General features: G+C 43.1%; 1 protein-coding gene across 1 annotated transcript; it reads left to right on the top strand.

Moving 5' to 3' along the window:
• The first annotated feature begins 2 nt into the window (after nucleotides 1-2).
• YARS2 (tyrosyl-tRNA synthetase 2) lies at nucleotides 3-24083 on the top strand. The gene is made up of 5 exons (XM_077469431.1): nucleotides 3-788; nucleotides 9219-9386; nucleotides 15092-15247; nucleotides 21906-22076; nucleotides 23749-24083. The coding sequence occupies exons 1-5, from the start codon at nucleotides 43-45 to the stop codon at nucleotides 23906-23908; spliced, it is 1401 nt and encodes a 466-aa protein (XP_077325557.1). The 5' UTR covers nucleotides 3-42; the 3' UTR covers nucleotides 23909-24083.
• Nucleotides 24084-24789: the final 706 nt, after the last annotated feature.

Here is a 24789-nt window from a genome sequence, read left to right as displayed (position 1 = left end):
CTGCTAGCTGACCTTACCCAACAGTCTCCGCGCTCCCCAAAGATGGCGGCGCCCGTAGTGCATGCTGCCCGCTGGGTGCCCCGGCTCTCCCACTGCCCCGTTCGCCTCATGTCCGCCTTCTCCAACCCGTTAGTGTCCGGGGCCCGACGGGGGCTCTTTAAGGACATGTTCCCGGCGGAGAGCGCCCCCGTGCTACTGCCCGAGCTCCTCTCCTCTGGACCACAGACCGTCTACTGCGGCTTTGACCCCACGGCGGACTCCCTGCACGTCGGCAACCTGCTGGCTGTGATAGGCCTGCTGCGCTTCTACCGGGCCGGGCACCACGCCATCGCCGTAATCGGCGGAGCCACAGCGCAGATCGGGGATCCGAGTGGGAGGAGCCAAGAGAGGGAACCGCAGGGTGCGGAGCAACTGGCGGACAACGTGCGGGGCCTGCGGGAGTGCCTGGACCGCCTCTTCACTAATTCACAACCACTGGTCCCTGAGGGCCACAAACGGCCCCCGGGCAGCTTCACCGTCCTGGACAACGCTGCCTGGTACCGCAAATGGCAGGTGGTGGACTTTCTGGGCTCGGTGGGCAGACACTTCCGGATGGGCACCCTGCTGAGCCGGCACAGCGTACAGAGCCGCCTCAAATCCACTGAGGGCATGAGCCTCACCGAGTTCACCTACCAGGTCTTCCAGGCCTACGACTTCTACTACCTGTACCGTAATCATGGCTGCCGCATACAGCTGGGGGGCACCGACCAACTGGGCAACCTCATGTCTGGCCACGACTTCATCCAGAGGTGAGAGCGACGCCATCCCTACTCCTTTGGTGGTGCCAAGCGTTCCCTGATCTTCATACCTCCCCAAAGCCTTACCACAGGGCACTGCTATGAGGATCAGACCGGAGGATGCTCCTATAACCCCTGCCACAGTGACTTGGTGTATAACCCCAGGGCCCCCTTACAGAGAAGTCAGACTCATAACCTAAGGTGACCAGATTTTTAAAATGAAATCTGGGGACATACTTTTTTTTTTTTTTTTTTTTTTTTTTTTTTTTTAACTAGTAATGGCAGCAATCAGCGACTCATAGCAGGATTGCCGTGGACAAATTGGACACTAATGCCACGTACACACAACAGGTTTTCCTGTCGGAATAAAGTCTGACCATCTAGCGGTGACTTACAACACGTAAGACGGGACTAGAAAAGGGACGTTCAGTAGCCTATAGATTCCACCTCATACTTCAGAGCATGCGTAGTTTTTGGCCCGTCGCAACAGCATACAGATGAGGGGTTTTCCCTCTAGGAAATGGTTCAGTTGGAAATATTTAGAACATGTTCTGTTTCTAAGTCCATCAGAAAAAAAAAAACCAGATGAGGCATACACATGATCGGAATATCCGATGGAAAGATTCCGTCTGACTTTTTCTGTTGGACATTCCGCTCGTGTGTACGTGGCATTAGTGACGCTTTTGACACTAATAAAGTGATCAGTGCTAAAAATATGTACTATCACTGTACTAATGACTGGCTGGGAAGGGGATAACATCTAGGGCAATCAATGGGTTAAATGTGCGCCTAAGTGTTTTCTCACTGTGGGGGAGGTGCTTTTACTAAGGGAAGACATAGATCCTGCTTTCAGGATCAATGTCTTCCACACTGACAGAATAGCAAACTGCCTGGTTTACATAGGCAGACCACTAGGCGAGTCCACCGGATGTGCTGATTGGCTCTGATACCCAGAAATGCAGGATCACTTATATAAGTGATCCTGTGCAGCGCGACCCCCCTATAGCAGTAAATCTGCTATCAGGAGATCGGAAACTGGTTAAGATCATCATTATGATAACTCCCAGGCAGCAGGCACTCTATCATGGCTCTGGCTGGCTCGGTCAGCATTATAAGTCACAGGCAGAGGGCGCTCTATCATGGCTCTGGTGGGCTCTGTCACAGTGTGTCACATAACCCGACTGCTGGGTGCTGATTTTGTGAACTTCTGACCAATAAGTGCTGCTGCCTGTGAGTTCTGATACCATCCATTATGCCAGAGAGACAGGCAGAGTGCAATGTAGTCTACTCACAGACACCCCCAAAGCACACCTGTGTTGAAGCCTTGAAGGCACTGGCAGCCCCACGATTGGATCCCCTCCCCCTCTACTCCTGCTGCTGGACATCGTCAGCTGAGCTCAGCTGCCTCTCTCTGCCCCTTGTCGCCTCTGCCACCTGCCTCACAGCCTCTCAGGTCTCACTCTCCGGGCCCCCGGCTACTATTGGGTGGGGAGTGGAGGAAAATGTCTCTGCCAGGGGAGGCAAGGAGAAAAGCAGGCAGGCGATTTGAGCCAAGGCAGAAGAACATGTGAACAGAGCTGAATGGGCATGTGCCGGAAACTGAAGAAATGGTCCATCCGCTCTGACCAGCACACGATCATCAGAAAGGGACACAGATAATGTAAAAAATACACCCCCTAAGCTAGTAGGAGCGGGGGTGTGTAATTCAGATTTTTATTTTTTTTTCTTTAATTCTGCACTGATTGTCTTTGAAAATTGCCCCAGCTCCTGTTGAAGTCAAAACCGGGGACGGAATTGGTCCGGGGACAGTGTCCTCAATCCGGGGACTGTCCCCTGAAACCATGGACATCTGGTCACCCTATCATAACCCCAACCACCACAGGATAGTGGTTTCCAAGCAGGGCTTAGATGTATAGCCCCCCTTCTCCGCAGAGGGATGAGGCATAACCCCCGGGGCCCCCCTTCTCTGCAGAGGGTGGAGGCATAACCCTGCTCCTTGTTAAATATCAAACGTAAGACGTATAACATCAGGCCCCCCTCCATCTGTAGAAATCAGATGTAACCCATGGGACCTGATCTACAGAGGTCCAAACTCTCCTGTAAGGATGAGCTCAGGCGTGTTCACAAGTCGCACGTGCAGAGCCCGCCAGGAAGTTGGCACTGCACAGCGCTAATCACAGACATTGAGACATTGTCCTGACGTGCGGCTGTAGAGATCAGGAAATGTCTCACTGCTTGTGATCAGCGCAGCGCAGTGCTGACTTCCTGGCGGGCTCTGCATGTTCGACTTGTGAACATGCCTGAGCTCATCCTTACTCTCTTGCTTTGATCAATTTTTGTTTGATAACTAGTTAACCTGTCAAGTATAGTGTTGCACTGCAGGGAGAAACCTATAAGAACAGAGTGTGCATGCAAATGTCTTTGAACCCCTGGTGGGGGGAGGATGTCAGACTTGTATTCAGGGGTGTGCAATGAAGGGTTCTGCTAAAGAGGACCTGATCTCAAAAAGTGAGGATTTGCTACTCACCTCTCCGCCGCCTTCTGGGTCTTCTTGGAGATCCGGTGACGTCACAGACATCACAAGGGGGGAGGAGTCCGGTGACATCGAAGTTCTGATTGAACCTAACGCGTACGGAGGAGGAGCTACGCATGACGTCACTCGCTGCTGCCCTACAGAACTAACACGATTATCAGCTTTACATGCTGTGTTTTTATTTTCTTTATGTGAGTAGTTTGTGTTTGAACACAATTAAATCTTAGGCCTCATGCACACGGACGTTTTTACAGCCGCTTTTTTGAGCTTTTTTTGCAGCTTAAAAACGGCTGTCCATGTTAGTCTATGGCTTCATGCCCACCTAGGCGTTTTTGAGCTGCAAATGGCATAGGCGTTTTTAAGCTGTAAAAAAAACCCAGGACCAGTGCGTTCCGTGGCGTGGAGCTAGAGCTGTAAAAACGCGAATCGCGGGAAAACGCGCATAAACGCGCAACACATTTTCTTTGTTTTCTGAGTGCTATAGCCAAGAGATGTGTTTCTTAAAAAAACGCTACTTAACGCTAAAAAACGCCAATGCAAAACGCGGTAAAAATCACGTTTTTAACGACGATTTTTCCAGAGGTCGGAGCTAGCTTTGCAGCCAGTTTTTTAAAACGTCCGTGTGCATGAGCACTTATACTTAAGCGGTGAGCACTTAGATTTTTTCTTTCTACCCATGACCTGACATCCTTGCTGAGATCTAAGGAGACGTGAGAGAAGTTTATGGTCAGTGTTAACCCTTTTGATACTTACTTGCATGACCACCTGTTTGCACAGGGGTCTCTGCCATAAGGTGAGAGTGATTGGTTAGACCGGAGGTGGAGGGATTGTCACGCTACTGTGGGAAAAAATTACGTCAGTGCTACAGTTTGAATTTAAAACGTATTTGTGTGAACTGTGAAGTTAAGTCATGGATTATGGAAACAAACTAGTGTCGGGTGATTGTATATAGTATTGTATATAGGGTATACCACATTTACCACTGACTAATGCAGAGTTACAATGCAAGGAGAAAGTAGTTGGATCTGTATGTGCATTATAATTAATCGAAATTAATCGATTAAAAAAAATCAATTAATCGAACACGAAAATTTTAATCAGTAACAGCCCTAGTTAATTGTACAGTATTCTGAAAAATCAAATGGCGCAGGAGGTCCCGACAACTCTGCCAGCATCTTGGGGTCTAACGTGCATTTATGTGATGCTTCAAGAGAAACGTTAAGAACTGAGAGGCGGCCCAGAGAGGATTGATATCCACCATTTATAAAATAATCAACGCTCCCCCTAAAGCTTTGAAAGGCAAGCATACCTACATGCTCAAGTGGGAGGAAGCGTTGGGCGGGGAGATTACGGAGGAGCAGTGGCAGCTGATATGGTCCCAGGCCTCCAAAAGCTCTATGTGCACGCTCTACCGGGAGAATGCGTATAAAATTTTATTTTTTTGGTACATGACCCCGGACGTTCTACACGCCATCTACCCCACCTCCTCCGACAGATGCTGGAGATGCTTAACCCACAGGGGTACATTGTTCCACATCTTTTGGCAATGCCCCCTTGTAACCCCCTTTTGGGAAGAGGTCCGGCGCCTCCTGACCACTGTCCTAGACCAGCAGGTGGCACTGGACCCCAAAAATTTCCTGTTGGGCATCCCCTTCCCTAAATTAACGAAGTCCCGAAAGAAACTGTCCAGGCATATTTTGACAGCGGCGAGGTGTTTAATTGCCCTAAATTGGAAAAAAGTACAGCCCCCTACCCTCGGTGCGCTCCATACCAGAATCAACGACGTGGAACTAATGGAGAAGATGACCGCCAGGATACAGGATCGGATGGAGGCCCACGATTTGGTTTGGACCCCATGGAATCTTCGAGAGGACCGGCTGTGATTTGCTGCGGAGACCACACACGGTGCTTACCCCCCTCTTCCTTCCCCCGTCCCCCTTCTTATCCCTCGTCCCTCTTCTATTTCTTAACAGCTCTCTCTTCTTTCATTCCCTCTATCTCCTATACTCTCCTTTTTGCTCTCCCCTCTTTTCTTTTTCGCTTACTTTCTCTTTCCTTTTTTATTTTTTTCTCTTCTTGATTCTCCATTCTCTTTTGATCTCGTTTTCATGTGCCCTATGGTTCCTATAGAAAGATGCTTGGATACCAGCGTCAGGTGTGAGTAGTTAGCAGAGCTAGTTGAAATCAGTAACTAGCTATTGGGCTTCTTTGCTGGACAACGTGACGGTTGGCGATGTATGCTTACTTCCAGTACTGGCCCGGTTGATTGTGGAGGAGTCCTGATCTGGTCTATACCTGATCCAGAGGGCTCTACCTGATTCAACGGGCAGAAGATTCCCAATGTTAGATCATTTTCTTTCTTGTGGAACTGATGTGATGTACTTCAGCATGATGTGTAATGCATTGTTGGAAATAATAAAAAGTTAATTGACAAAAAAAAAGAACTGAGAGGCGATTAATGTCCTCAGTGCGGGCACGCTTCAATCTAGAGCCATGTTGTTGGATAAAAATCCCTCCTACAAAGCATTTCAAAGTCTCCCACTGATTCATGGCAGAAGTCTAGTCTCCTGTGTGAGTGGATGAAATGCACTAGAGCCTTTGATATCGTCGTCGTACATGCTATGCCGGTTATCGTTTAGTCTCCACGTGCAGCTACGTGTATGTTGTGGGAGTCTACCTAAGATGTAGGTGTACTGGTGCGTGGTCTGACCATAGTTTTAGTCCAATTGTGCAGGAAAGGTTGTAATCCGATAGGCATTGTGAAAGGAAGATGTCCCGCTATACGACTTGTGTGCTGAGCATAAACCCATTGATTTAAAGGATAAATTCCACCTCTCCTGACATATTAAACCCATATTTGGGGCGAAACGTGTTATGAATGCACTGATACCCCCCCACATCTCCCTGATCCCTGCTGTGCCAGGTAGCAGAGGTTCTTCTCCACCCACACGGCTGCTTCACTCATTCACAGCGCTCTGTGAATGGGAAAACCACAAGGTCCGGCAGCCTTTGCATCTTTTCAATGAACTACCATGGCCCTGTGAGTATTGTGGTAGTTCATTCATGCTTCCCGTCAGCATGTATCGGCTTCCTCATAGGAGGTACAAGCAAGTGAATACACTGACAGCTCTGCAGGAAACAGGCATGGCCTTAGTGATCTGCTGATCGCTGGTGCAATGCTTTACAGGCTCATGTAAGAGAAAATAATAAATGCACATTTTTTTTTTTTGTTTTTTTTTTTTTTTACCTGCAAAAAAAAGTGCATTTATTATTATTATTTTATTTTTATTTTTTTGAAAAGGTGAACTTATCCTTTTAACAATTTCAAAAAACAGTTACATTCCTGGAATGTTGGGATTGTTAACTGTTACTTTACTCCTTTCCTCAACTAAACTGTCAAACCATCAAATGGCTAGAGTCATAACTGATCATGTGCAGATTCATGGCAGTTGTAGATCAAACAGAAGCAGCTTCCTTGGCTGTAAATAAGAGGGTTTCATGCTAAGGGCTTGTTCACCTCGTACGTGCATGAAAAGTGAATGGAAAACTACACAGATTTCACTTGCAGAGACATCAGTTTACCTCAGTTTTTATGCACGCTGACATTCATTTTATTTATTTAAAAAAAAAAACCTGTTAATACTTACCTTCTCTGCTGCAGTGGATTTTCACAGAGCAGCCGGGATCCTCTTTGGCACTCCTGGCCCCTCTTTCCTGTTGAGTGCCCCCACAGCAAGCACCTAAGCCGAGTCACAGCTCCCTGTGTCCATTCAGACACAGCTGCAGCCCGGCCCCTCTCTCCTGATTGGCTGACTGCCTTTGATTTACAGTAGCGGGAGTCAATAGTGGCTGCTGCTGTCTCAGCCAATCAGGAGGGAGAGTCTTGGACGCCCAAGACACTTGTTGACATCACTGGGCGGAGATGGGGCTCAGGCTGCTGCACACAGAAGGCTTTTTATCCTAATGCATAGAATCCATAAAAAAAAAAAAAAACTTCTGACTTTATAACCCCTTTTAATAGGCGAAAGCTGAGAGACTGTGTGTAAACCTGTGTTGTGCATCTTTAAAGGTACACCTCAGCGCTACATAAGAAAAGGGGTTTTTGACATTGAAAATAAAGCTTTGTTACTTAGTGGTTGTAAACCCTTACAAATCACTTTGACCTACAGGTAAACCTAGATTAAGGCGTACCTGTAGGTCCAAGAAATATCTCCTAAACCTATATGGTTTAGGAGATATTTACGAAAAGATAGTCACAGCTGTCTACGGCGCAGGCGCACTATCGCCGTTAGCGGCATGCCGTTGCTAACGGAGATATGCCATTAGTGGCTGCTCCCGTGCGCATGCGCGGGAGTGACGTCATCGCTGCTCCAGTGCTGTGAGTGGCCGGAGCAGCGATACCCGGAAGAAGATGGACGCTCCAGACTACAGGGGACAGCGGCGACATCGCAGGCTCCTGTGTCAGGTAAGTGACACATAATGGGCTACTATGCGATGCATAGTAGCCCATTATGCTTTACCTTTGCATGGAGACAAAGACGAAGTAAACCCATCAGGGTTTACTTCCTCTTTAAAAAAGAGGCTCCTAGATTCAAAGCAAATGTGTCAAGCAAGGACATCACCACACACGCCTAGATCATACTCAGAGCTCAGTGGTCTGGCCAGAGATGATAGGGGACACAAACATTTTTACCTTGGTGTCAGAAGGATACGATGTACATGTGAGTGGATTCATATATAAAAAAAAAAAAAAAAAAGTCTGGTTTCAACAATCTTACACTATGGAAGCTTCCTTTTCTCTATCCTCCCACTTATGACGGGGTTATTGCTATACAGCCAGGTCTGGAGTGGAATCGGTTACTTAGGCAGTGGATTTATTTGGTGCATTAGCTGGTTTATCATTTTACCAGCCTGAACTCCTAGTGAGTTTATTTGGTGTGCACAGTGGGGAATCACAGTGGCATGAGAACACTTGTGTGAAGATTTAACACGTTTTACATGCAGCATGTCATTTGGATCTTTGGAATATTGGAAATAACACCGTCTTTTTTTCTTTAATACTTTTGTTTATTTTCAACAAGATATGTGTATTGCACTTTATAGATTTTTGATAATTTTTTTTTTTTTGGCACATTATATTTTGCTTGGGCGGAATATATTTTGATGCTGTATTTTACTTAGTATTATGAGACTACACAATTCATATATATTTTTTACACTTGGAAGGGATTAGCGCTGTTTTTTTCTAAATATGATTACCATTTGATGCTCTATCAAAATTAGAGTAGTAGCTGTCCAGTTTAGTTTCTTAGTGGGCCAGTAAGAACTGTGGCTCTGTTATAGTTTTTGATTTTCTATTTTAGGATTACAAACGCTTAAAAATCAGAAGTTTGGGCTTTAAAAAAACAAAAAACTTTTATGCTCACCTAGGTGGATGCAACATTGATCTGATGCTGCATCTGTCCCCCCACAGCTTCTAATATTGAGAACTGAGCGATCAAGGACTGATTGCTCAGTTCTCAGTCTTCAGAGAGCAGGTCAGTCACTGGCTCTTTGCTCTGCCCTCCAGCGCTCACTGGAGCGCCAGGCTGTGTAGCGGGCAGGAGCAACTGGCCCAGATTCAAACAAGCGGCTCGTTGAGAGGCTGAGCCAGTTGCTGATCCAGGCATCTGGGTGGATCCTGACTGTAAAGTTTGGATCGATCCAGAGCCTCGACCAGCTGAGTGACGTCAGCCCACAGCGGGTTTATTCCTTAGCTTTGTGAATTGAGCCTATATATTGAAGGGTTGTCCACCACTACAATCACTTTCCTGAGCCAGCTACCGAATACATGGAATACATACACAGATCTGCTGGTATTGTAAAGATTTTCCATCACTCTCTATATAATTATGCATTTCATCCCACAGGACCACAGGAGAAGAAGTATTTGGGATCACCATGCCTCTCATCACAAGCACTACTGGAGATAAGTTGGGGAAGTCAGCAGGGAATGCTTTGTGGCTGACCAGACCCAAGACTCCTCCATTTGAACTGTATCAGTTCTTCATCCGGCAACCTGACAGCTGTGTAGAGCGGTGAGAATTACTCTTAAATTTGTAGGTCCTTTCTTGTATATCAAAGCTCTACCAACTTTTTTCACTGCTGTGGTACCCAGCAGAAGCCTAAACCTGGCTACATAATGAATTAGAAAATGTTAAAGGCATAGTTCACCCTTACCAAGAAACAGCCTGGGCAGATAAGGCTTGTCTGTAGATAAAAACAAATTGTTCAGCTTTGGCCAAAATTGACTTAATGCCCTTGCTCTAGAGTCTAGGTGAAGGCCATTTATGTACCTCATTAAGCCTGACTGAAAAACTCCCAGGATGTTGCTAAAAGTGGCCCTGAATTCAGACCCCCTCGCATGCTCTTTCTCTCTCCTGATGCAGTAGCTCTCAGCTCAGCATTTGAGAGCTCACTCCTGTGATAGTGAAGGTGAACAGTAATAGCTGGGCATTGGTCAGTAATGCCCTGTAAGGCTTTGGGAGATATGTGAATGACCTACCCACAGGGCTGGGCTGGGACAAAAATTTGGCCCTGGACTTCATCATGACTGGCCCACTTTCATTTTGAGTGTCTCCATCAGCAGTTCCCCTTACATCAGTGTCCTCCCTCTCCTCCCCCTCCCATGTGTACTCAGTTTTGAAGGCAGCTTCTCGTTCCTCTCTCCAGTCATGTGATAACTGACAAGTGATAAGGGGAGAGAGAATGGAATGTCTGCCAGCTGTCTATCTCCCCCTGCAGGCTGGAGGGAGCAGAAGGCCTAATGCTCTCTCCAGCAAGTGACAGCAGCTGCTCCACCTAACAAGAGTGAAATCACAATCACTCACTGTCAGAGAGGAGCTGCTCCAGGACTGCCCCTGAGCGGCCCACTGAGCCATCGGCCCACCGGGAAACTCCCTGTAGTCCCAATGGCCAGTACATGCCTGCCTACCCATATGACAAGGACATTTTTCAAGTGAGAGTCATAGTGGCCTATTTGTTATGTATGGATGCCCCCTTTCTGCATAAGCAGTTTTTTTGCATAAAGGTGAACTAACCCTTTCAGCCATTTTTTTTTTTTTTTTTTTTTTTTTGGATAGAGAAGTGAGCAGAGCTTTTGAATTCTGTCTGTTAGACTGGTATTGCCCCTCTGGAAAGTGATAGGGAAATCAATAGGGGATCCTTATCCAGAGACAACTGTCTTTGTAGAGCTAGAACTTTGAAAAAGTAGAACTAAAGGCAAAACTTTTTTGCCATATGTCCCCCTTCTCTTCCTGTCCAATAGCCAAACCAGGAAGTGAGAAGAAATCCCTCCAAAGTAAGAAAACCCCTTGCTGTCACCAGAATTTAAGCCTAGTACACACTGAGTTATTTATCGTTCAACCCAGCAGGCTGAACAAAAAAAAAAAACTGAAGAGCTTGGGAGGAGCGACTGTACTAACTATGCAATGTTAGTACATCGATCTCACCCATTGAGCTATTGTTTTCTGACAGCTCTCCCCCCCCCCCCCCCCAGAACACACCGCGGAGAGCGCTTATCAACAGACCTTTTTCGGTCATGCCCCTATGATAGAAGCCAAGTCCGGTTGCTGCCATCCGCACAGGCTTAATGTCAGCTGGGTTTTATTGAACCACCCGATATTCAGCCCATGTGTATGGCCCTTTAGTGTCCCCAATGGAAGATTTCCCCTCTTACTTTTCTGAGGACAACCCAACATTTTGGATTGTCTTTTACTTTCACTTTCAACGATCATGGTAAACATGACAAATAGAGAGGGTGGATCTCCCTAACGGGGGCACAGACAGCAATACAACGCTGACAGGTGTTCTAATTCCTGTACATTCTATCTGAAAGTAAAGTCTTTAGCTAAAATATACCTTTCAAAAAGCTGCATTATTATTCATTTTCCTTTTGCAGCAAAAGTATGCCCATACTTCCTCCATTCATTGGAGGAAGGGATTACTCAGGCGATAGATATCTTATTGGTTGATTTGGCACACCCCATGATATGTTGGCACATTAGTGATGCAGTGGACAGGATTGTGGATGTTGGCAGTGTGTTTAGGAGTAATTTAATAACCTGTCAGGCATATAATTACAGAAAGGAGCACCAGATCAAAACTGGATAGTCCAAGGTCATTTTAATAATTCCATTACCTTTTTTTTAGCAACAGTTAAAATTGTCTTGAACACTTTCATCCATTTTCGGTTTGGTGCTCCTTTCTGAATTTCTATGATTTGAGCTACTGGCATTCCCATTGAAGGGAGCCTTGGTGTGTGGGAGCCACCTTGCCAGAGCTGTTACAATGGTTGTTACCCCAAACCTGTTAATCACTGCCAGCCCCTCTATTATAGCTAGGCATACCACACTATATAAGTGTTTGATTAAAACAAGGCATTTAAATACCTTTTTAGAGTTATCTTTAGGCTGGTAACGTGACTCTTGGCTGGTCTCCTACTCTAATCCAGGGCTACAGAGGAGGGTCTGAGATCTCCCTCTGTCGTCAGCCCAGGGAGGTCACATGGCTGCTCAGCCCCTCCTGCTGTAGCCCTGGATTGGAGGTGTAGAGCGGCCCGAGTCATGTGACTGGCCGGAAGATAGCTCTAAAAAGGTATTTACCTGCTTCGTTTTAATAAAACACTTGCACAGTGTGGTATGACTAGCTATAATAGAGGGCTGGCAGTGACTATTTCTAATATTTAATTTTATATTAATAGTGGCGGGGGGGAAGGGGTGGGGTCGGACACAGAGACACAGATACTGAGCTGGCAGGGAGGAGGGGGAGAGAGAGAAGAGCTGCAGATGATGGAGGAGCATAAGCTGACCACAGTGGTCAGGGCTCAGCAGCCATGATTATCGTGGTCAGTATACAGAGGGGGACACGGGAAGTGACAGGATTAACCAGGTTTAGAGTGGGGCAGATTAGACGGCACAAGCACTGTGCTGTTTAATGTGCTTTAAGAGAACAGGATCTCTCCATTTGTTTTTATGTTATTCTTCATCTAATTACACATGCAAATCTAAAAGTTTTTACCCTTTCTCTTTGTGTTGTTATTGATGCAAAAAGTGATGGAAAATCCAAAACTGAAGAGTTGTCACCAGATCAGGAATGGAAAACTCTCCTCTTATTTTCTGTTGTCTCTAGGATGGGAAGTAAAGGGCAAATCTTGCAAGACTAAAGAAAAGCTATATTTAAAAAAAATAAATAAAAAAAAAATAAACTTTCAGCTGGGCGTGTTGTAAAAGAGTACCTAATCCCTTAAACTGGGCATACAAGAGTGGAATTTCATTAGAGTTTTATTTTGGAATGTTCATTCTAATAGTTAATGGGGTCAAATTAATGGTTGGCTTTGACTAGTGATGAAAACAAAATCAAAGCCGACCCCTTAGTGCCCTCTAGTGTACAGAGTTATTTTTGCAGATCAACTAGTATTTCATTTTTTGTCAAGACATCAGCACTGATCTTAGTAAAGTGGATGTGACAACCTATTTGACTTCTAGTTAGTGGCATTAGACCCAAAAGCAAACATTTATTATATACACTATATTACCAATAGTATAATTCCCCCTCCACCAAATGAGTTGGACCAGTGCACAAAGCAAGGTCCATAAAAAAAATGGATGCGCATGTTTAGGGTGGAAGAACTTGACTGACCTGCACCTGACCTCAACCCGTTAGAACACCTTTGCGATAAATTAGAGCAGAGGCTGCGAGCCAGGCCTTCTCGTCCTGACCTCACAAATGCACTTCTGGAAGAATGGTCAAACATTCCCATAGATACACTCCTAAACCTTGTGGACAGCCTTCCCATTAGAGTTGAAGCTGGTATAGCTGCAAAGGGTGGCCAACTCATATTGAACCCTGCAGACTTAGACTGGGATGCCATTAAAGTTCATGTAAAGGCAGGTGTCCCTATACTTTTGGTAATATGGTGTATCACAGCTTACTATTCCTTAGATATTGTGGCTGCATTCATTTTCTTTTTTCAGGATTTTTTTCTTTTTTTTCACCTGGTGATTCGGCCAGTGAGTCTGTTTTTCAAAAGAACGAGCTCTCTTGCAGATGTAGCAGTTAGAGGGATGAGACAACCCATGTAACACTACAGACATGTGTTCAACAATCCAGCTTTTTTTTTTAATTTATCCTTTATCCCAAACGCAAAAAAAAAAAAAAAAAAACTGTTGCTGTAACTGCTTAAAAGTGGTGAGCTGGAGTTTGGCAGCAATTTGTTAGATTTACATACACTAACTTTCCCCTTCCCCCAGATTAACAATGCTACTCTTCAAAGGTACACCTGTGCTCCTTCATCCAGAGTGGGTGTACTCTTAAAAGTGTGTTACTGACCAGGTCTCCAAGTGAAAACAAAGGGGAGGAAAGCCTAAAAAGAAAACTAAAGCAGCCACCACATCTAATGATTGGTGAAAAGTGTAAACATTTAATGTTTGTTTTTAGTAAAAGTTGGTGTAATTTTTTTGCAAAAAATCAGTGATTTGATTTTAATGAATTGGAAATGATGCATTTACAGACCAAAGATGTCATCTCTTGGCACTTAGCATTTCATTATTTCTTGTAGCAGAACCCTCACTCTGCACCTGCCTGCCTATATTTGCTAATTATACTGAAGCAACAAACTCTCTTAACTACCTGACGTCCGCGCTATGACCGAATGACGGCCGCAGCATGGATGTGAATTCCCGGGAGGCCGTCATATGAGTAAGGGGCTGGTCCCGACCCCTTACCATGTGATCAGTTGTCAGCCAATGACAGCTGATCACATGATTTAAACAAAAGCTCAGTGATCGTTTTTTTTTTTTTCTCTCCTCGCGCTGACAGGAGGAGAAAAAAAAAGCTGATCACCGGTTTATGTTAAAGGGAGATCGGTCCCTACGAGGAAGAGGCAATTATGCCTCATTTATACGGACCAATAGTGCCCACAAGTGCCACCTATCGATGCCACCAGTGGTGCCAATCAATGCCACCTAGAAGTGCTGCCTATCAGTGTAATTGATCAGTGCCCATCACTGCCACCCATCAGTGCCACCTATCGGTGCCCGTCAGTGCCGCCTCATCAGCGTACATCAATGACAAACAAAAATTACCCGTTTATAACATTTAAAATTTTTAATTCGGTCTTTTTAATTAAAAAAATAAAAAGAAATAAAAATCACACAGGTGATCAAATACCACCAAAAGAAAGCTCTATTTGGGGGAAAAAATGATAAAAATTTCATTTGGGTACAGTGTTGTATGACCGCGCAATTGTCATTCAAAGTGCATCAGCGCTGAAAGCTGAAAATTGGTCTGGATAGGAGGGGGGTTTAAGTGCCCAGTAAGCAAGTGGTTAAAGAGCAATAAAATCCCCTGGTTTGTTTCTACCTATAGGTAAGCCTTATAGGTACAAAACTGTATACACTTTTAATGTGTACAAATCAAGCTTATTGTGATTTTTATTTTTTTACGTAGATGTAGTATTTCATGCCCTAAAATGTCCCATTAAGCGGGTTCTTTGCTTCAGTATATTCTGTTAGGGATGTGGGCACCTTTTCTTCTTTAACAATTGGTATATAGCAGTGATGGTGAACCTTGGCACACCAGATGTTTTGGAACTACATTTCCCATGATGCTCAGCTACACTGCAGAGTGCATGAGCATCATGGGCAATGTAGTTCCAAAACATGTGGAGTGCCAAGGTTTGCCATCACTGGTATATAGGGTATTTTTACAAATTGCCCTTGGTGTAATTATTTTAATTTTGCAGCTTCCTAAAGCTCTTCACATTCATTCCATTGCCGGAGATTGAGCACCTGATGGAGCAGCATAGCAAGGAGCCGGAGAAGAGAATCCCACACAAGAGACTGGCTGCAGAGGTGACAAAACTGGTCCATGGCAAGGAAGGTTTGGAGTCCGCCAAGAGGTGAGAGGCCAAATCTATCTCTGCAGGTTCCCTTATGGGGTCTCGGCTAGATTGTAAGAAGAAACGTCTGTTTTTCCATGAGAGAACTCGATGGATGTAAAGTGTTTGTTACTCCAACGCTTCATATACCTGATATGTGGTTGCTGTACCATTTACATGTATGAGAAAGTAACCTCTTTGTATTGCTTCCTTTATTTGAAATTCCTGGTGATCCTGCCAGTTCCTTTGCTTTTCAGTTAAAAACTGACCACTCTAGGCAGGAGGGCACACTGTGTTGTCAATTCTCTAGCTATGCTGGGAACTCGGTATGCAGTCCTCCAATAATCAGTTTTGTCCTGACACATCCCCCTGTACAGCTATTTAGTGGGAAGCTCAGTGTGCTGCTACTGACCCCACCCAGCTCGTATGCAGCTGAGAACAGGGGAAGGTGATCACTTATAAAAAAGGGGAAAAGGTAGTTTATAATGTTTTTTATTATATTTATACACAAATGTTTTGCCTTTCATTTCTATTTTAAATTGAGTGGGTTGCTTTAGAAGGTGATCATTTACAATCCCTTTAAGCTTTCATGTTTTTACAGTTTTGCTTTAAAGCCCATCTCAATGGCATTTTTCAAGCAAAGTACATTTTAAAGCGGAGGTCCCGTGAAATTTATTTATTTTTTTTAAAAGTCAGCAGCTACAAATACTGCAGCTGCTGACTTTTAAAATAAGGACACATGCCTGTCCAGGGCACCCACGATTTTGGCACCCGAGGCCAAACTGTCCCTCGGTCCTCAGATGCTGCCGCCACCATCTTCGGTAAGGGAATCGTGAAATAAAGCGTTGCGGCTTCACTTCCCGGATCCCTACTGCGCATGCTTGAGTTGTGCTGTGCAATCAGAATGGTCCCTGCTGTCTCTGTGACCTGTGTGTGTCCCAGCAGACAGCGCGGTGGGACGGGAAGAGGCGTAGACTCCCACGGGAGTCTATGCCCGGAAGTTGGTGCAAATACCTGCCTTAGCCCTTGTACACACGGTCGGAGATTCCAGCAACCAAATCCGTCGGATTTTGTCCGACGGATCTTGTCCGAAACTGTTGCATACACACGGTCGGACAAAGTTGTTGGAAAATCCGATCTTTCAGAACGTGATGACGTAATTTCGTTACAATGGGACTACGTTCAGGCTAGTAGCCAATAGCTTTGATGTAGGAATTTGATCTGAGCATGCGGGGCACTTTGTCCGATCGGAATTCTCTACACATGATCGGAGTATGTCCGATCGGAGCATTTTGTCTGAAAATATTTCCGGCAAGTTGGAAAATTTGGTCCGACGGAAACAGTCCGATGCAGACCACACACAGATGGAATATCCGACAAAACGCTCCGATCGGACACATTCCCTCGGAATCTCCGATCGTGTGTACAAGGGCTTAGACAGGTATCTGCACCCCCCTCCCCCCTGAAAGATGCCAAATGTGCCTCCGAAGGGGGGGAAGGGTTCCGAAAAGCGGAGGTTCAATTTTTGTGTGAACCTCCACTTAAAGCAAATACAACTGATACCTTTTGATCTTGCAAGAATTAGCTAAAACTTAGATAAGGTTCTCTTCATTGTGTAAACTACTAATCCTCCCATGTTATAGAGATCAGCCGGAGAAGGACATGCTTGAAATTGCCCAAGTACAGGAAGTATGCATACAGTATTCAGCACTGTGTGCTGTCGGTGGTATGGGGACTTCCAATCCATTCCCTGAATAAAATCAAGTAAGGTTGCTCAGCCATTCACAGGAAGCTTTGTATTTTTATGAATTAATACAAGGCCTCATTTGATTGGCTATGATGGAGATTGTGACATAATCCACCTTCAGCTCTCCACCCCACCTCAGCCAAACAGAGAATTTTGTTTTTATTAAAAAAAAATACAAGGCTTCTTGTGAATGGCTGAGCAGTGCTCAGTCCAACTTGATTTTAATCTGGGAACAGGATGGGAAGTCCCCGTACCACTGTCAGAAAACAGCACTGTATATAATACAACCAAACCATGTAATTGTGGGATTCTGCTTTGTCCCCCAGAATGGTACATCACACCATTAAAAATGATTAAAGCTTTATTACACAATGTGGTGTTCACTTTAAAAACTTTTTTTAAAAAGCAGGGGTAACTGCACCAATAATTGTTGTGTACAAACCAGCCAAAGCTGGTGCATTTTGCAGGATTCCCTGCTACCTCAGGACTAAATTACAGCAGCTGGTATCGGATATCAGAAAACTACAAATAAAAAAAAATTAATAAAAAAAAAAAACCCATTTAAATAAACTAGATATATACTATAACATATAAAATATACTAGAACATATTAATACTATATGTTGCACTTTTTTTTATTCACAATTTTTGGAGAACTAATAGTCTCTATTTATCACATGAGTTTATTTCTTTCTTGGTATCTAAGGAAGCGCAACACACCCCCTTCCCCCCCTTTTTTCTATTTTTTATTGAGAGTTCACTCAAAAAAAGTGTCTGCTGCTCCGATTAGAACATACTTTCTACTTCTTTTCCAAAATTATTCTTCTTGCCATAGAGCGCAGGAGCTGCTCTACATAAATACTATATCCTATCCTCCTTCAAGAGAGGCAAGGTAATGGAGTAAGCGAATTATAATGTCAGGTTTCTGTAATGTAAAAACCTTTTAATGTGACCTATAAACTGTTCAACTCAATTGAACAGCAAGCTGAAATCTTATAGGTGGAGGGAAGTAAAAATAAAAAAATAAAATATGGTTGCATAAGTGTGCACACCCTTAAACAATTAACCCGTAATACTTTGTTGAAGCCCCTTTTGATTATATTACAGCACTCAGTCTTTTTGGGTATGAGTCTATCAGCATGGCACATCTTGACTTGGCAATATTTGCCCACTCTTCTTTGCAAAAACACTTCAAATCTGTCAAATTGCGAGGGCATCTCCTGTGGAAAATCCTCTTCAGATCACCCCACAGATTTTCAATTGGATCAGTTCTAGGCTCTGGCTGGGCCATTCCAAAATGTTATTCTTCTGGTGAAGCCATTCCTTTATTGATTTGGATGTATGCCATGGGTCATTATCATGCTGAAAGGTGTGTGTGTGTGTGTGTATTATCAACTGTTTAGTCTTTTTAAATCCTAATGGCAACAGAAACTACCCGAATGACCCTGAACAAAAGTTTACATACCCCAGTTCTTACTACGTTTATTGCCCCCTTTAACATCAATGACATCTTGAAGTCTTTTGTGGCATTTGTTGTGGGTGAGGCTCTTTATCTTAGATGGTAAAGCTGCCCATTTCTCTTGGCAAAAAGCCTCTGGTTCCTGTAAATTCTTGGGTTGTCTTGCATGAACTATGGCTCAATGATATTGAGGTCCGGATATTGAGGTCAGGAGACTGAGACTTTGTGGCATTTGCGTAGTAATGGCTTTCTTCTGGCAACTCAACCATGCAGCCATCTTTCTAATAAGTGCCTCCTTATTGTGCATCTTGAGACAGCTACCCCACATGTTTTCAGAGAGTCCTGTATTTCACCTGAAGTTATTTGAGGGTTTTTCTTTGCATCCCGAGCAATTTTCCTGGCAGTTGTGGCTGAAGTTTTTGTTGGTCTACCTGACTGTGGTTTGGTTTCAACAGAACCCCTCATTTTCCACTTTTTGATTAGAGTTTGAATACTGCTTTTTATATGCCTTTCCTGTTTTATACAGTTCAACGACCCTTTCCCGCAGATCCTTTTGACAATTCTTTTGCTTTCCCCAGAATCCAGAAATGTCAGTGCAGTAATGGATGAAAGATGCAATGGTTTGTCAGGAGTTCAGAAACTCATTGCCCTTTTTATACACACACACTAATTACAAGCAAACAGATCCCTTTGTGTCAACTTGTGTGCATATTATGGGGCCAAAATCAACAGGGTATGTAAACTTTTGATCAGGGTCATTTGGGTAGGTCCTGTTGTCATTATGATTTTCAAAAGAGTAAACACAGTTGACTGATAATAAATGGCTTCAGCCAAAAACTAACCATGAGTGAAAGAAAAGTTTTTGTGTTATTCATATTCTCGGTAAAATGGCCAAGAAATCATAAATTATGCCAGGGTATGTAAACTTATTAGCACAAGTATGTATGTGTGTGTATTTGTGTGTGTATAATATATATATTTTACTTATTATTACATACATTTATAATATTTACCTATTCACCACCACCTTTTGAAAAAAAAATCCCTGACGCTAGACAAGGGGATCTAAGGAGGACCCAGCACTGTCCAAACCCCCCTGGCCTGTGGGGAGGAAAGGCTCCAGAAGTGCTATGGAACAGATTGGATGACCTCGTGGTAGGCAGGATTGTATGCTGCATGTATAATGAAAGGATGTATGTGATAGTAGTAGTGTAATTCAATGATGTTTGAAGCCTGTAAATCCAAAAATCATCATAAGATATAAAGTATAACAACGTGAACAAAATTTTACATAAAGGTAACAAATAAATCCCAGGTAATTAAATGAACACTGTATATAGAAGCTGTCACCACAGGGTGGCGCTGTGGACAGCGTGAATAGGCTATGCCATGTCTTTTAATTTGATAACATATACTAGGGCTTTTGTAAGGATGGACTTTATAGGCATACTTAAAAATGCTTACTGAAACCTCAAAGCTGAGCAAGTCCTAAATAAATATGACTACATAATCAATAAAAATAAATATCTGTGCAAACAGTACAACAATAGCAGCTATATATTAAAGTGCAAAAAATAAGCCAGTTGGTATGAATACCAGTATCGAAGTGAATACCGGTATGTAATAATATCCAAAAATAAAGTGCAAAGTGACTGTAAAAAAAAAACTTCCAAAAAGTGCAAATACAATCAATTTGAGACAGCACAGTCTTTATAAATCTGAAGACGCGGTGCTGGATTTCAACAGACAGGACAGTTCATCCAATATGTAGTGCATCCAGATATAAAGTGCATGTGCCACACTCTAATAAGGGTACTCCATCCAATGTGAGTTATACAGTTTTCCCCCAGCCTCTCACCTCATATAGAAATCCAATCAAGCTTTAATATTCCCCACACAAAGTGCATGTGCCACACTCCGTTCACTGTGAGTGACAATTTCCCAATTTCGCTGATCATACCAATGTTCCGTGAGATGTAGATGTGAACATTATTTCAGGGGTTCCTCGAGATCTCAAACTTTTTTTTTTGCCAGGAGTTCCTCCAAGGTAAAAAGGTTAAGAAACACTGGTGTAGTATTTAACAAATTATTTTAATAATAATGTAGTAACAACTTACAATTGCAGAAACGAATGAACAGCATAAACAAAGGAGACTTCCGGTCTCGGTTTTGGCCGTGACCGGAAGTGATGTCACCATGGCTCCTTTCACTCTCGCGTGACCACGTGACTTTTTCAAAGGGTGTCATGCCGTTCGTTCGTGTCTGTAATGCTAGTGTGGCATACTCCAAGCTTAATTTATTTATTTGGGCCCAAACCAACTATTTAAAGTAACACAAAACCTAAATTTATGCCTAATGCACACAGGCCAAATGTCGAGAGACATAGGCTGGTTCACTAAAACATCATTTAACAGCACAATTCTATCAGAGAGTTCTCTTTTAATTGAAGAGATCTCAGATAAATTGTTACAAGTGCGAAGGCCTGGAATTGCTGTATTTCATGTACAATATTTCAGAGGATTAGAGAGATGTGAAGAGTTACTATTGTTGGGCTCTGAGGCCCCACCTCTAAAAATCTGATATATGTAAAATTCTAATTTTACAGGGTGTTTGTAAATGATCGTATACAAAAATACATGTTACTTTCTATACAGGGAGTTGGTTGAAAAACATGGCTACACAACTGCTAAAAAAAATCCATATGTCAAGGGGGGAGCTATGATGAATCATATCGGGTTATACTTTCCAAATTTCTCACCCCAAAAAGCAATATCCCTAAAGCAATCAATCTGCAAGTTCAAAGCAAAACCTGCTAAAATGTCTCCTTTTTAAAGGGAGGAGTCTCGGTGTGTCAAGTTTTACCAGTGAGATTGCTTTCAGAATGCAGCCTTTGGTTTCTTTCAAGGAGAGATTGTGGTATTAGGGTGTAGGTGGGCACAGGTGGATGGCTGGCACTTGGAGCTGGAGGAGCTGCACAAATTAGGGCTCGAGTAGAATATTTTTTTTTTTTAGCAGATTTGAATTTTTTTTCAGAACCCCTTCTTGGTACACACAAACACAAGCTGCAGTCGCCCCTCCATTACCCCCATTGACCACTTTAAATTATCAAAGCTCTTTCCATCAATTTGGGCAGCCTAGTGAATGAAAAGTTATCACAGTGACCTTGCAGTGCTGGCTCTGGTATCCATACACATTACACAGTAGGTTTAGTTAGGTTCCTCTTCGTCCTTCATCTTCCCACCATAGCCAAAAGATACATGCCAGTAGGGATACCTGGTACCAGACTAAATTGACTGCAATCTGTTTCCACTTTGGCCAATCCCCATCTGTTTAAAGAAAGAAAAAAAAGTTGGGCATCAAGCTAGCATCCTAGCCCTGTTAACAAAAGTAACTCTACAGAAAGAACAAAATTATAGCCCAGTAGTGAAGTAAACACTTCAGAAAGTCTGATCTTTGCATTACTTTTCCTTCAGGTGCACACAGGCCCTATATAATAGCAGTATTGATGCTTTGGAAGCCATGTCTGATCAGGAGCTGCAGGAGCTCTTCCAGGAAGCCCCATTCACTGAAGTGCTGCATGAACCTGGTACCAGGGTGCTAGATGCCTGTTTGAAAGCTTCTGCTATCCCAGAAGGTGCCCGTGGGTATGTATGTTGCTGATCTTTATCATCTTTACATATGGCATAGTCCCTAACAGATGTAGAGTGACTGTTGTAGAAACTCCAGTTTCTGGAGTTCCTAGTGCCGCATTGCATTAAGTTGGTAGAAAATAACAATCTGTATCCCCAGTTTGCCTACGGTCAGCCTTAAAGTTTACATTTTTAGTGAAATATTTTTCTTTAAATTCAGCAGCAGGCACAGCACATACACAGGATTAAGTGTCCTCTGCCCAGCATACCTTTTGCAACTGTGCCCTTCCATTGCTGTGGGAGGGTTAATATGAGTGACTGCACCTGTCACAGGCACTCATCAAAAGTTCCAACTTTGATTGCCATTTCTGCCTCCCTGCTCCAGTTATAGAAGATGCACTAGCGGTTCACATCCCACAATAAATGTCCCCTATGAATGGAGGATTTGGACCTTTCATTCATCTGCTGTATGTATATGCCACATTGCAAAGCAATTTTTTATTGGTTCCCTATTGTCCTCATATTGGATTAGTTTACAAAATGACTGTTACAGGAGCTGAACTGTTGATGCTGCGCCTACAAAAAAAGCAAGCAGGTGGCAAATAATTATTACCCAGTATTGCCTGTAGGCTTTATGTAACTGATCTTTGCCCATTAATGACTTGTCCATCCTGCCACAGGGCAAGGTATGCTATCTTGGTAAAAGAAAGGTTTTGCTTCCTTAGGTCATGCCCTCCTGATGACTGGTGAGATAATATTCAAGAAGCAGCAGGAAGGGTGGAGGAAGTACAACTCTGCAGAATTTTTGAAACAGAAGCAGGGAGTTGTAAATATTGAACAAAGCCGCGCTTATGTAATACAAAAAATAGAAAAAATAGGTTGCAGCCCCCCCAGCCAAGAAATCCCCACAAGGGGTTTTCACAAGTAATTAATAATCTGTAAAAATGGGGTATCTGGCACTACCCGATATTGGAGAAGTGGACCACCGTTGTTTCCAACAATCCAGGTGTCGCATCAATTTAGTAAATTTATTAGTATACGTTAACCTTTCTGTATCAATTTTGAGTATTCTAATTACCGTATCCCTAAAGTATAAAGACAATAAGTTGTGAAAAAAGGCTATAAATGCCCATAGAAAGCGCTTAGTGCAAGAATAAGTGCAAAGTAATAATATAATACTCAATGCGATTTATGTTTAAAATCGCATAAGTACTATTATGTATTGAATTTCCTCCAAAACACTGATAGACTGCATATGGTAAAATCATCAAGTTGTAAAGTGCAAATATGTGAAAAATAAATAAAATGCAGTTTAACTGTAAAATCTGTAAACATATACTCCAAACTTCATGTATATAATAGTGCAAGATTACAAAGTGGAAAAGGAAAAAACAAACCCTATATAGATATATGTACGTGGGATATATATCTATATAGGGTTTGTTTTTTCCTTTTCCACTTTGTGATCTTGCACTATTATATACATGAGGTTTGGAGTATATGTTTACAGATTTTACAGTTATACTGCATTTTATTTATTTTAATAATTTTATTTAATTAATAAAATAAATTATTTTATTAGGTTATCACTGTTGTATGCTGTAATTGGTATTGTGTTTTTATATTGTGCGGACTATAAAATACATTTTTGTTATGAGGCATAATGAGAGCGTGTTTACTGTTGTAGCTTTGAAACAATTAGCAGAGGTGGAGTCAGCTTCAACCACAATAAGGTGACCAATCCAGATGAAGTTCTTGTGCTTGGTACGCACATTCTCCGGAACGGACTGTCTCTTATCAAGGTGGGGAAGAAAAACATGTACATTGTGAAGTGGCTGCAGCTGTGAAGACAGAGAACACTCCGAATGCCCTGTGTGTACTGGAGGAATACCCGACCGAGCTAATGCTGCTTCTTTCCAACCTTTATACACAAGGTTGTTACTCTCACTAAGTGAGAAACAGTTTTGTACATACATGAAACTGTGTTATAATAAACTGGATCAGTTGAATTTTTAAACAAAATTAGGTTTCCACTGACTTTGATTTCTGAAGAGTGGCAGAGGAAGGTTCTTGTTACATAGTTACATAGTTACATAGTTATTAAGGTTGAATAAAGACACCAGTTCACCCTGAGCGAGTGTGGATGCGTGTCTACAATTGTCCCTATCCCTGTACATTGTGTCTCATTAAGATGTTAATCTATTATATTATTATTTATTAAAGGTACCCATATAATGCTGTAAAATTTCCGCAGTGCTCCACACATACATAGCACACTGATATCTGTCCCTACCCTCAAAGAGCCCACAATTCAAGGTCCCCAGCTCATATTCATATACTGGGGCCAATTTTGGACAGATGCCAATTAACCTACCAGCATGTCTTTGGAGTGTGGGAGGAAACCGGAGTACCTGGAGGAAACCCACACAGGTACAGGGAGAACATGCAAACTTCAGGCAGGTAGTGTCATCTTGTCTGATGTCCAGGACATGATTTGGATCAGTAAAGAGAACCTATCATTTTTAAATGTTCAGGCTGGCTTATTCTTGCCTCATTACTTAAAGTGTTTGTTACCCTAAAAAAAAAATGGACCCTGTTCCCTTAAAGCATGTTATACAGCACCGTGCTTGTGCTGTGTAATTTGGCCCCCTGTATCACCTGCAATACCTGGCTGATCCTGCCCTCCCTCCTGTAAACTGACCTTGGTTTATCATGGCTGCTGAGCCCT

This window comes from Lithobates pipiens, unplaced genomic scaffold, assembly GCF_037356315.1.
Source record: "Lithobates pipiens isolate NorthernLeopardFrog02 unplaced genomic scaffold, aLitPip1_a1.2 Scaffold_8, whole genome shotgun sequence".
Taxonomy (NCBI): domain Eukaryota; kingdom Metazoa; phylum Chordata; class Amphibia; order Anura; family Ranidae; genus Lithobates; species Lithobates pipiens.
This window is presented reverse-complemented; position numbering and strand designations above follow the sequence as displayed.

Excerpts from the sequence above, each read along its gene's own strand:
- YARS2 (XM_077469431.1), top strand. The coding sequence starts at position 43 with ATGGCGGCGCCCGTAGTGCATGCTGCCCGCTGGGTGCCCCGGCTCTCC. Across the intron at positions 789-9,218 it reads GGCCACGACTTCATCCAGAG|GACCACAGGAGAAGAAGTAT; the intron begins GTGAGAGCGACG and ends TTCATCCCACAG. Across the intron at positions 9,387-15,091 it reads CCTGACAGCTGTGTAGAGCG|CTTCCTAAAGCTCTTCACAT; the intron begins GTGAGAATTACT and ends TTAATTTTGCAG.